We start from the raw sequence: 12,001 nt of genomic DNA, 5'->3' as shown, positions 1-12,001 counted from the left end.
CCCTTATCCAGATCTACGCTTTGATCACCTTCTCTTGGGAATCTGTCTACAGGTTCCTCCATCTGGCATCCAGCATGTCGGCAAGCAGCCAGGACTGAAGACAAGAGCAAGGTTGGTGAGACTTGTGGCTTCCCTGTGTGTCCTTCTCCACATGCAGGTTAGAGGGAGAGACACAGGCCAACCTACTCATGCCTCTCAGACTGGCCTTGGAGGCGTCATAGGATAGCCAGGCTCAGGGGATGGAGGGCTACAGCTGAGGGAGCAGGGAGGTCAGTGAGCCATCATGCAGGTCTAATGGAACCCCCAAAAAGACCAGATGGCCCGACCCAGTCAATCTCCTTGTCCACTCAGTGAACACAGATGACCTTGACTGTTTAAGGGACCCCAGATAGTTCCTATGGCCATCAGAAATTTTGCAGGTCCAAACTGCACCTTGGCTTGACAGTTCCCGTACCCTCATTGATGGCTGGCTTGCCTGGCATAGGGTAAGTTGAGGGCAGGATGATCAGAATACCCAGCAAGTCCCAGTGCAAAGATTTCACTCTCTTCTCCCTGTGGAGATAGACGTCACCCTCCTGCACATATGCAGGACAGGGCACACAGAGCACTGCCAATCAATCAGGCAAGCTCTGTGCTTGAGATTCCACTGTTGCTCTGACAAAGCCCACATGCCTACTGTTCACCTGTGGCCTGAGGGCACAGGTTGGTCTTCCTAATATGGCCACCCATACCATGAGATGATCCCTTGTGGACAGCCCTCCATGAACACAGCTGCTGCTGAGGTGAGATTAATGTGACCTCCTAGGAGCTAAGAGCAAAGTTCAGCTTCTAGAAAGGGTAAGGTCCTGAACCCCACAGATGCCCTGCTGTGTGCCAGGCAGCAGGGTTATGGCCAAGAGTGAAGAGACAATAGCCACTCTGGATGGAAAGGAAGCACAGTGTTCCAAGGAGGGTGTGCTAGAGTCTGTACAGACATCAAACCCAGGCCCTGGGATCAGAGCTCAGGAGATTTCCAAGATGGCACCTTCCTTCTTGGGTAGTTACATTACAGAGCAGAAGTGGGGGGGGGGAAGAGGAGTGGGAGAAAGACAAAGAGAAACAGAAGGAGGAGGGAGAGTGAGAAGAGAGAAGGAGGATGGAGAGGAGAGGGAACGAGAGGGAGGAGGAAGAGGAGGAAGAGGAAGGGGAGGAGAAGGAATAGGAAGAGAAGTTAGAAGAGGAGGAAGAAGAAGAGGAAGAGGAGGAAGAAGAAGATGAGGAGGAAAGGAGGAGGAAGAGGAAGAGGAGGAGGGAGAGGAAGGGAAGGAGAGAGGAGAAAGCAGAGGAGGAGGGAGGGGGAGGAGGAGGGAGGGAGAGGGGAGAGAGAGGGGAGGAGGAAGAGGAGGAAAAAGGAGGGGGAGGAGGAGGGGGAGGGGAGGGGGAAGAGTAGGAAAAAGAAGAGGAGGAGGAGGGGGGGGAGGGGGAGGGGGAGGGGAAGGGAGGGGAGGGGGGGGGAGGGGATGGGAGAGGGGAAAGAAGAGGGGGGAGAAGGGGGGAATAGGAGGAAGAAGGCAGGTGGGGGGGGGGAGGGGAGGAGGAGGGAGAGGGGAGGAGGGAGGGAGGGAGGGAGGGGAGGGAGGGAGGAGGAGGGAGAGGGAAGAGGGAGGAGGGAGAGGAAGAGGAGGGAGGGAGAGGAAGAGGAGGAGGAGGGAGAGGGAGGAGGAGGGAGAGGGAGAGGAGGAGGAGGGAGAGGAAGAGGAGGAGGGGGAGGAGGAGAAGGAGGAAGGAGAGGGAGGAGGAGGAGGAGGAGGAGGAGGAGGAGGAGGAGGAAGAGGAGGGGGGGGGAGGAGGAGGAGGAGGGAGAGGAGGAGGAGAGGAGGAGGAGGAGGAGGAGGGAGAGGAGGAGGAGGAGGAGGAGAGAGGAGGAGGAGGGAGAGGAGGAGGAGGGAGGAGGAAGAGGAGGAGGAGGGAGGAGGAGGAGGAGGAGGAGGAGGAGGAGGAGGAGGAGGAGGAGGAGGGAGAGGAGGAGGAGGGAGAGGAGGAGGAGGAGTCTGACTGTAGCAGAAGCAGGATAGGGAAGGCAGGCAGCAGGGAGGAGCCCAGAGACCAGCAGGGCGCTCTCCAGAATCCTCTCCTCAGTTCTGCCTTTGGCTGTGAGGAGTTTATATACCACCCCCACCCACCCACCCCCAGCCCAGTGACTCTGCCTCACCACCCTATCATCCTATTAAGCCTTTGCTATGAATTTCCAGGTAGGAGGCCAGTGAGCAATACCACACTGTCTGCTCTGTTTTCCCCAGATTCTCTCTGCAAACTGCATCTGCCACTCAGGGCATCCCTGCCCTCAGTCATGACCAATGACGATGTGAGCATAGAGTCTGACTCCATCTTGTCTGTAGGGTCCCCTGTGCAGCCCAACACTTCGGAGGAAGGAGGGAGCCCAGCATGGCCAGAGGCCACAGACACACTCACACATGCACAGGGAAGCATCCTGACCTATGATTGAACAGAGCTAGGAAAGCGCTGATACTCCGCTCACTTCCCTTCCCCCAGCCAGGCTCAGGGACAGGGCGGGTGGCCCATGCCCCATACCAGCTGCAAGGAACAATTGCCTTCCTCACTTTCTCCGGTCCCTGGCCAGATGGAACGCCCTGAGGAGTGGGTGCTGCCAGGTCAAGAAGAAGGCAGCCTTGTTTGCCTAGGCCTGTCAGGAGGGCTCTGCTTCAGGGGCTGTCTAGTCTGTACAGCTACTGAAATGAGTGGTTAGAAGTGAAGGTCGTCTCCTTCAGCCAACATTTGGGGCAGAGGCTGGGCAGCCTGAGACCAGCTGGCTTCTTGGTGTTGAGCCCAGGCTCTCCAGGGCTGGCTGCTCCTGGCCTGGGTGGGGGTGGGGGTGGGGCAGACTCTTGCCCTCTGTTGCTCTCCATGTGAGCAGCTTCTGAGTAAGTGTGGTCAGGCAGGCCTGGTTGGCTGAAGACAGGGAAAGACTCCTGTCCCTGAGGAACAGGGCACCTGGAGGTGGCATCTGTGTTATTGACCCTTGAAACCTGTCAGTGTGTGGTGGCCACACCTCCTTTCTTCCCATTGATTAGAAATGTATTGCCTGTCCTGGATTTAGTAGTCACCCTAACAAGTGTCTCTTGATGTGGGCCCTTGGACATCTGCAGGATATTCAGGGGACTCATTCTCCATCCAGCAAGACCCCGGCTCTTCATTGGTCAATCTATGCAGGGTATGGGCCTTTCTTGCTGTCTGGAAAGCCACTCTCTCCTCCACGCAGGCAGGGAGTCTGTTGTGAGCAAGAACCACAGGATGCAGGGTCCTGGCCATCTGGAGTATGTCCAGTGGACATTAGGAGACATTAGGACATGCCTACCAAGCCCCACAGGCATCATGGCATCTTTAGCACAGCACCCATTCACCCTATGTTTTCAGAGATTTTGTATCAGAACTAAATGCTGAAGGAGGCCCATGGTGTCCCTGCGAGTTCCAGGTCCCATTCTTATCTCTGTGGCTGGAAGCAAGGCAGTGCCACATGGCTCTGGGGAGTAACGTGCTGAGGTTCACTGTGGGTCTTTGTAGGACAGACTTCAGGTCAGGGGTGGCAGGGGCAGAGTCAGGATAGTGCCCCCTGGAGAGAGTCACCTCAGCTCTGACAGTGAATTAGGTTTTGTCTTCTGTCCTAACCCACATAGCTAGGCACCGGGTACAGGAGGGCTCACATCACCTCAGGGTGGCTGGAGCCCATGGCCCACTGAGAGCTAAGTGATCATCTCTGCCCACTCTGTGGGGCTGGCATGACCAGCGAGAGACTTTGTTCTGAATACCACACAGGTCTGCAGGGCAGCACAGGAACGGCAGGCCCCTATCTGGTTATTTGGCCACTTTACAATGAAGGGACATTTTCAAAGCAGAAACTCCAGGCAGGTGTCACCTAGGGTCGGTAGAGTATAGTAGTCACTTCACCTCTCACTGTAGTGCAGGCTCTGACTTACAGGTACCAATTACAGGCATGAGGGAACCACCTTCTCTGTATCAGCAAATGCTATGAGGTGATCCTATCCCTGTCAGCCCCAGAAACCAGTGGTCCCAGGGGTCAGGCAGGCCCCCTGTCAGTGCAACCCTAAGCTGAGGGTCTGAAGGCTGCAGGAAAGGCATGGCTTGGTGCTGAGGGATTCAGAGCCCAGGACCTACAGAAGGGATAGCAGTGATCTCAAGAGCAAGCTTCACGCCGTCCGTCCTCTCTCCCTTCTAGATGCACAGCTCTGTTTGCAGTCAGCCCTGCCCGGGCACCCTGCCCTGTGCCTTACAGGTTTGTGCCTCCTCCTGCCCTGTGTGGCACGTCTGGTGTCTGCCTGTTGCTGCTGGTGTCATGCTGTGTAGGAGGAACTCAGGAGGGGAGGCCTCCTCCAGTTGGGCTTGGTTCTTCCAGGCTTCAACCCTTTCCTGCTTCTCTGTGGCAGGAGTCAAGGCCCCAGGCGATGGCAGACCGGCTCCTCCTGAAGTCTCTCTGCTTGGGTTTGGCAGCAGCGTCTTCCTGTTTTCTCACACGTGTGTGTGTGTGTGTGTGTGTGTGTGTGAGAGAGAGAGAGAGAGAGAGAGAGAGAGAGAGAGAGAGAGAGAGAGAGAGAGAGAGAGAGAGAAGATATGTGTTTTTTTTGTGTGTTTTTGTGTGTGTGTTTGTGTGTGTGTGTGTGTGTTTTTGTGTGTGTGTGTTGTGTGTGTGTGTTTTTGTGTGTGTGTGTTTTTGTTGTGTGTGTGTGTGTGTGTGTGTGTGTGTGTGTGTGTGTGTGTGTGTGTGTGTGTGTGTGTGTGTGTGTGTGTGTGTGTGTGTGTGTGTGTGTGTGTGTGTGTGTGTGTGTGTGTCTGTGTGTGTGTATGTGTGTGTGTGTGTGTGTGTGTGTGTGTGTGTGTGTGCGTGTGTGAGTGTGTGTGTGTGTGTTTTTGTGTGTGTGTGTGTTTTTGTGTGTGTGTGTGTGTGTGTGTGAGTGTGTGTGAGTGTGTGTGTGTGTGTGTGTGTGTGTGTCTTTTTATGATGTCCCTAAGCAGACTGGCTTAGACCCACCCAGTGGCTCAGGGTCACACACTGAGGTCCTAGGGTAGGGCTACTCCATAGGAAATTTGGGGAACCCACCTTGGCCCTTAAAAGATGTTAACTGCTCTGAACATGGCAGACACTGGAGGCAAGAAAGAGGAAAACAAGGCAGGATTGGTGGTGGTGCAGGCCACTGAAGATGCACAGTGGGGGTCAAGAAGCTAAAGGTCGAGGGTTCAGAACTCCTGCCTTCTGTGAGGCAGCAATACTGGTGGAAATTCACCTCTTTGATGAGGTGAACGGGAGGCATGGGGCAGGACACTAGAACTGGAGAGGGGTGTAGGGTGGCCAGGTGTGGGGAGTTCAGGAGATCTGCGTGCAGGAGAGGAAGGAGGAGCTACAGCTGTCTGAGGAGGCTGGGCCACTGTCAGCAGCCGAGACCGGGAGGAGGCTGGATATGAAGAGAGTGACATCACACATCACTAGAGCAAGCCTAGGTAAGAGAGGAGGAGCAGCTGAGAAGGAATTGAGAGTCAGGTCAGGGAAGCAGAGGTTATGGCTGGAGGACTGAAGCTCACCCATGGAGAGGAGTAACAGAGGTCCCTGTGCCATGGAGATCAAGGGTTGCTAGACATGCCCACCTGCCTCCATCCCCAGAGATGGGGTCACCTCACCCCAGCATCCCTTGGGACAATCCAAGCTTCTAGTGAGCATCGGGTCGTGGACACCTCACCCTCACATAGCCTGTTGTGTTTGTGATGGCTTCAGCTGTTCACCCAAGCCTGTGTGTTTGTTCTGAGACTTCCCTCAGCCCACAAAAGGGGAAAAACTCTACCTGCCGAACTCACTGGCATTCCTGCCTGCATCCTGGAGATTACCTCCAGAAGGTTCCGGATGGCACCACTCCACTCCAGGTCAACCTGCACATCTCTGTTTCAGGAAACCAGGACTTCCTCAGAGAGCATTGTCTCTGTGCCTGCCTCCAGCACATCTGGGTCCCCAAGCCGTGTGATCTACGTAAGTGGGGGTCCTGGAGAGTGACATGGGGTGGCGGTGGGGTCACCATGGGGCCAGTGCTGTGGGGACTACAGAGTCTGCTGAGAGAGGTTACTTAGCACTCCCTTGGGAAAGAAATGGTTGCAGACTGGAGAGTGCAGAAGCTGCAAACATCTGTGTGACCTGGCACACAGACCTTTTCCCCATCTGGCTGGTAATGAGAGGAAGAGCACTGTGTATAGATGCGGCCATAGCAGTGCCGGAGGGCGTGGCTGGCCTACACTTAGAGTGATCCAAGGGCACAGTGCAGGTCCTTGCTTGTGAACACAGAAGTTTCCTGCCCAGCTCCTCAAGAGGAGTGCACTGGAGATGTGTGTGTGTGTGTGTGTGTGTGTGTGTGTGTGTGTGTGTGTGTGTGCATGTGTGTATGCACGCACATGCATGGGACCATCCACATAAGTATAAGAAAGATTGAGTCTGTTTTAAGAAGTTGTTAGAACACTTGCCTCAGAGGGCAGGTTAGAGACAGGAGGGCATTGGTATTACACCATGTGTGAGTGGTGAGGTTTGTCACTGAGAGTCCTGAGGCACAAGCCGAAGGGCAGCACAGTGACTTGAGAAGCCTCAGTACCAGAGGGAAGCATGTGACAGGAGCAAGTCCCTCCTGCTACCCACCCCTGGCTCTCCTAGCCAGGCCTTGGATCTTTGGTAGCACGGTAGGGTGATGAGATTCGTTCCCCCTTACCTGTCTTCAGCCTACATCCTCCCATGATGGTTAGCAGAGGGTCATTCTGACGGTCGGTAATAGCAAACATCGTTCCTGGGGTCGCTGTCACCACAGTGTGGAGGGAGTGGGTTCCAGAGCCCTCTGAGCCCACTTGTGCTGAGTCTCAGCCTGTGCCCGTGAGGTCCGGGGTCTGGCTGTGTACCCTAGGCAAGGTGTTTCCCTTAGTGGGCCTCTGGAGTCTTATTCATAAGCTAGGGTGACTCCAACACCACCGGTGGTCCAGGGCTTCCTACAGCTTGGCATGTGAGGCTCCCTGTAGAGCTCTAGGCCCAGAGAAAGGACTGAGAGATGGCTCGCCTTCACCTCCTGAGCACTGGGATTCACAGGAGTGTGCCACTATGGCTGCCATATGAGGCCAGGGAAGGAATCCAGGCCCTCGTGCATGCTAGGCAAGCCCCTGCCAACTGAGCCACACTCCAACCCCTGCCTATTGTTTACACAAATAGCGGTGGCCAGCAGGAAGGGGAACGTGATCTCCCTCATTATCCCTCTAGTGAGCTCTGCAGCTGCGGCTCAGGACGGTGACCTGTGGTTGCTTTTCTCACAGTAAGTATGACTTATTGTTCAGCAATGGGAAGCCACAGGGAACGGTACCTTGGCGCCTCTTTCTGGTGGCAGTCGTGGGCATGAAGTGAAAGCCCAGTCACCCCACACTGTATTACTATATACACTGTGGAGTGTAGGCATTGTGGTATCTTGCATGGCCATCTTTTTTTTTTTTTTTAATTCTTTTTTTCGGAGCTGGGGACCGAACCCAGGGCCTTGCGCTTGCTAGGCAAGTGCTCTACCACTGAGCTAAATCCCCAACCCCCATGGTCATCTTTTTAATCTGTTTCACAGAGTGTAAAGGAAAATGCAAAAGGGGAAAACACACACACACACACACACACACACACACACACAAATAGCCTTCACCAGTTAGAAAGCGTAAACCGTTGTCAGGGCAACCATCCAAGATCTTTGCACAGAGAAAGTAACTAATGCCACAAGCTATTCTCCAACCACTGTTTGCAGCAGGTAACTTTTAGGTTTTGGGAGCCCAGGTTGTACAGGAGCCTGAGGGAAGAGGGGGCCACCCAGGGCCAGGTGACCTCCTACCCAAGTGAGCTAGGGGAAGATAGCCAGGGGGACAGGTGAGTTGTCCCCACCATGGACACATCATTCCTAGTTATCCAGGAAATGCTAGTCTCTGGGGTGTCCCACTGCAGCCTGCAGAACCCTGTACAGAGCATTTAAGTGAGACGCTCATAGCAGTCGGACAGTGCATGAAGCAGTTGATGGCCCAGTACTACAGGAGGCAGAGGCTGGGTGCCCACCCCGTCTGTGCAGATGCCTCATTGCTCAGCATGAGAAAGGGTATCAAAGCCAGTGGGGTCCTGGACAACCCTAGCCCTGACCCTGAGATATTGGAGAGGACATACAGTCCACAGAAGGTCAGCTCTCCCAAGAGACCTCCACGGGTGGGAATAGCATGTGACGAGCCCTCAGATGAAGGATGGAAACTACAGGAGCTGAGGGGCAGAGAGTGTGGAACTGGGCAGAGGAGACCGAGATAAACTGTTGGTCAGGGAAAGAGCTCCTGAGCTCTGTTCATCCAGACAATCCCAATGGGATGGTCCGTAGTGATCGCAAACCCCGGCTTAGGATCTGACCTCAGATCTTTGAGGCTTGCCCTGGGCTCCAGAAGGAATAGCTAGAGCTGTGAAGCACTAGACCTCCAGTCTTAATTAATTTCTCTAGTGAGCCTATTGGTCAGGAAGGCTCCCTGGAGGGTATGGGTGAGGGCTGCTGGGCTCTGCAGAGCCCGCTAGGTTCTGAACAGACAATTAACAAAGATGGGGATGGCCTGAGGTGGGAGCAGCCGGGAGGGGTCATCAGGAGTGTCACTTGATGAGGTAGCTGTAGCTAGGGTGGGGCCTATGTATCAACTAGAGGAAGGGTCTAGGGTCAGGCAGCTACCATACTTTCCCAGGTGAGTGACTCTGGGCAAATTGCTCAACGTCTCTGAGCTCTAGACTCTTCATCTGTATAAATGGGAATGCTGTGAGCATCCCTGTCATAGGCAGCTGTGAGTTTCTGAAGCTGAGTAGGGAGGGATTAGCCCAGAGCTGGGCTGAAGGCTGGAAAGAGTCGAGGTGAGCCAGAGGGGATAGGTGGGGCTAGAGAATGAGTATGGGTGCAGGGGACACTTCTGAGGAGGGTGGGCAGAATAAACAGGAGCTACAGCAGCTAGGTGGACCTCACGGTGAGTCCAGTGGGCCACATCCCAGCACCCTGTCAAATGCCGAGCCACCATCTTGCTGCTGTTCTGTACTTGCTCAAAACTGCTGAGGCGAGGAGAGAGAGGATAAGAATGTATGTGCCAATGTGGCTGTGTGTGGGATGATGTGGGCAGAATGAGTCACGTTAGGGTCGTGTGTGTGTGTGTGTGTGTGTGTGTGTGTGTGTGTGTGTGTGTGTGTGACATGCACATGTGTGCAAGCTTGTAAGAGCCAGTCCTGGTGTGCAAGTAGCCGTGCATATGTATGGGGATGTGCTGTAAGCCGGCAGGTGTGGGTGTTACTGGTGCATCCCCCCATCACCTTAGACAAACAGGCTCTGTGTGTGCTCTGATGTGTGCAGGCATACGTGTGTGTGTGTGTGTGTGTGTGTGTGTGTGTGTGTGTGTGTGTGTGCATGGATGTACATGGATGTGAGTAGGGGATTCTGTGCATGTACATCTGTGATAGATGTTCATGGTATATACCTGTAACCGTGTGTGGTTTTAGGTCATAGTCTGAGTCTCACTGTCAGGCCCTGCATCAATACATTACGAGCACAACCAATAGCTTCAGTGTCTGACTCCAGAGCTATCCTGTGGTCAGGTCCTTGGCTTTGCATCCCTACCTCACCTTCCCTGGGGACTCAGTGTGCTCATACCCTGCTGGAGCCTTGCAAACCCAGGGCATCCTCACTGCTGGCTGTGGAATGGCTCTGGCCTGGCCTGTGTCATCAGCGTCCCCTCCTCTGCTCTCCTTCCTCAGGCAAAGCTTGGTGATGAGATCCTGGACTACAGGGATTTGGCTGCTCTTCCCAAAAACAAAGCGATCTACAACATCGACCGCCCCGACATGATCTCCTATTCGCCCTACATTAGCCACTCGGCCGTGGGGGACAGGCAGAGCTATGGCGAGGTACGGCTCTTCACCATGTGTTGCATGCTTCCCCCTGGGCTGGCTCTTGTGGACAGAGTTAGTCATTGCCCACACTCTGCTTCTTCGCCCCCAGATGGCACGTCCATCTTCTTGAAGGTACTCCCACTCAACCACACTCCCTCACGGCGTCTGAGAGAGAAGTGGAGGCGAGGAGAGCTTGGGCGAGGGACATACACTTCTGCAAATGTCTGCATTTCCCTGGCCTCTGAGTGTTTTATGATGATGAAGTGTGCCGTCTTCTCTCTCTGGACCATATGGCCTTGAGCCCACATTCCTAGGCCAGCATCTCCTGGGTTTCTTGAGCAGCCCATCCCTAGGCTGGTTAAACAGTATGGTTCACGATTCCCTAGTATTTCTGAAAATAGAAGACATCTGTCTTAGAGTTTCATTGCTGTGAAGAGACACCGTGACCACAGCCACTCTTTTTTTTTTTTTAAAGATTTTATTCATTTATTATATGTAAGTACACTGTAGCTGTCTTCATACACACCAGAAGAGAGCATCGGATCCCATTACAGATGGTTGTGAGCCACCATGTGGTTGCTGGGATTTGAACTCAGGACCTCTGGAAGAGCAGTCGGTGCTCTTAACGGCTGAGCCATCTCTCCAGCCCCGACCACAGCCACTCTTATAAAGGAAAACATTTCATTGGGTCTGGCTTACGGTTTCAGAGGTTTAGTCCGTCGTCGTCCATGGCAGGGAGCATGGCGGCATGCAGGCAGACATAGTGCTGGAGAAGGAGCTGAGAGGTCTACATCTTGATTAGCTGGCAGAAGTGTGCCTCACTGGGTGTAGCTTGAGCACATATGACCTCTAAGCCCACCTCCATGGTGACACACTCCCTGCAACAAGGCCATACCTCCAAACAGTGCCACTCCCTATGGTCAAACATCCAAACACATGAGTCTCTGGGGGCCATTCCTATTCAAACCACCAGGGCATCTATTGGTGCTGTTTTATTCAAGCTGCCTGTTTCCACTGAACACAGTTCCTGTTAAGTCTCATTTCCTTCTGTTAGATTTTAGTATGGCTTTGGCTGTATGTGGAGCTCAGAACAAATCTTTAACTGGAGCAGGGAAATGGTCATTTCTAACACATGCCTCTTTGACTTCCTTCTGTGGCTTCAGCAAGACCTTGTGGGCATGAGGGCCAAGACTCAGGGGATTGTATTTACATAGCAGTGTTGAGTCGCTCAGCTTGGCCCTGCATAGGTTATAGCCCCCAGACAAGCCTGCAGGCTACAAGGACCACTCAGGGACCAAGAAGAGCAAAGGGGCCAGCAGGTGGCCCTCCTGGCGTGCAGCCTGAGGAGAAAAGGGCACCAACCTTGTGCCTACTGCCTGGTACCTGAGCTGGGGGTGGGCTTTACCACCCTGCATCTAGCCTTCAGGCAGCAGGCAACTGGAGAGGGTCAGAGGTCAAGCAACTTGGCTGTATCCCTCTGAGACCCAAAGCCTGGCTTTTCTCTCCTAAAGACCATGCACTGGCTACTCCCTGGCTGATCATCAGGGACATGGAATTCAGGCCTCAGAGCTGGGTTCAAGTCCCACTGTACTCAGCCTTAGGAGGCCAGCAAGGTCGTCCCTGAATGGGACATTGGCATTCCTTCAGTGACTTCAGGAAGCTATGGTGGGGAAAGTTTCAGTGATCAGGATTGATATGCAAGCCCACAGACTGTTGACAGTGTTGTCCTATATCCACGGTACACAATTTTACCGCTCAAGTGTGTGACATAGAATTGCAGACACAGGATCTGGAAACCTCCAATGATTCTTTCCAGCATCTGAGACCACACCTTCGAAATATCAAGATCCGTGTGGCCCACAGATAGTTCTGACTTAAAGGTCTGTCCTTCAGAGGGCAGCGGACAGCATGGGAGTGTATGTATGTGACTTAGGTGTCACTCTCTCCCGTATCTGCCCTGCCACAAGCTTGCACCTTCTGTCATACTGCTTGTGAGACCTGCCTCAGCAGAGGTCAGTACCAGGCTGCCCTGGGGAAGGGGTATTC

General features: G+C 53.9%; 1 protein-coding gene across 8 annotated transcripts in view; it reads left to right on the top strand.

Annotated features, from left to right (window-relative positions):
• Positions 1 to 12,001, top strand: part of Ablim2 (actin binding LIM protein family member 2) — a 124,909-nt gene that overhangs the window by 68,684 nt on the left and 44,224 nt on the right. For 6 of the 8 annotated variants that reach the window (XM_032917141.1, XM_032917136.1, XM_032917138.1 and 3 more), the window contains exons 8-10: positions 53 to 111; positions 5,954 to 6,031; positions 9,821 to 9,970. In XM_032917141.1, coding sequence (XP_032773032.1) covers positions 53 to 111; positions 5,954 to 6,031; positions 9,821 to 9,970 — 287 coding nt within the window. Of the gene's footprint in view, positions 1 to 52; positions 112 to 4,234; positions 4,292 to 5,953; positions 6,032 to 9,820; positions 9,971 to 12,001 lie in introns of all 8 variants that reach the window. The other 2 variants (XM_032917140.1, XM_032917134.1) reach the window with 1 other exon arrangement.

Source organism: Rattus rattus, chromosome 11 (assembly GCF_011064425.1).
Source record: "Rattus rattus isolate New Zealand chromosome 11, Rrattus_CSIRO_v1, whole genome shotgun sequence".
Classification (NCBI taxonomy): Eukaryota; Metazoa; Chordata; class Mammalia; order Rodentia; family Muridae; genus Rattus; species Rattus rattus.
The sequence above is the reverse complement of the archived record's forward strand: the minus strand, read 5'-3'. Positions and strand labels throughout refer to the sequence as shown.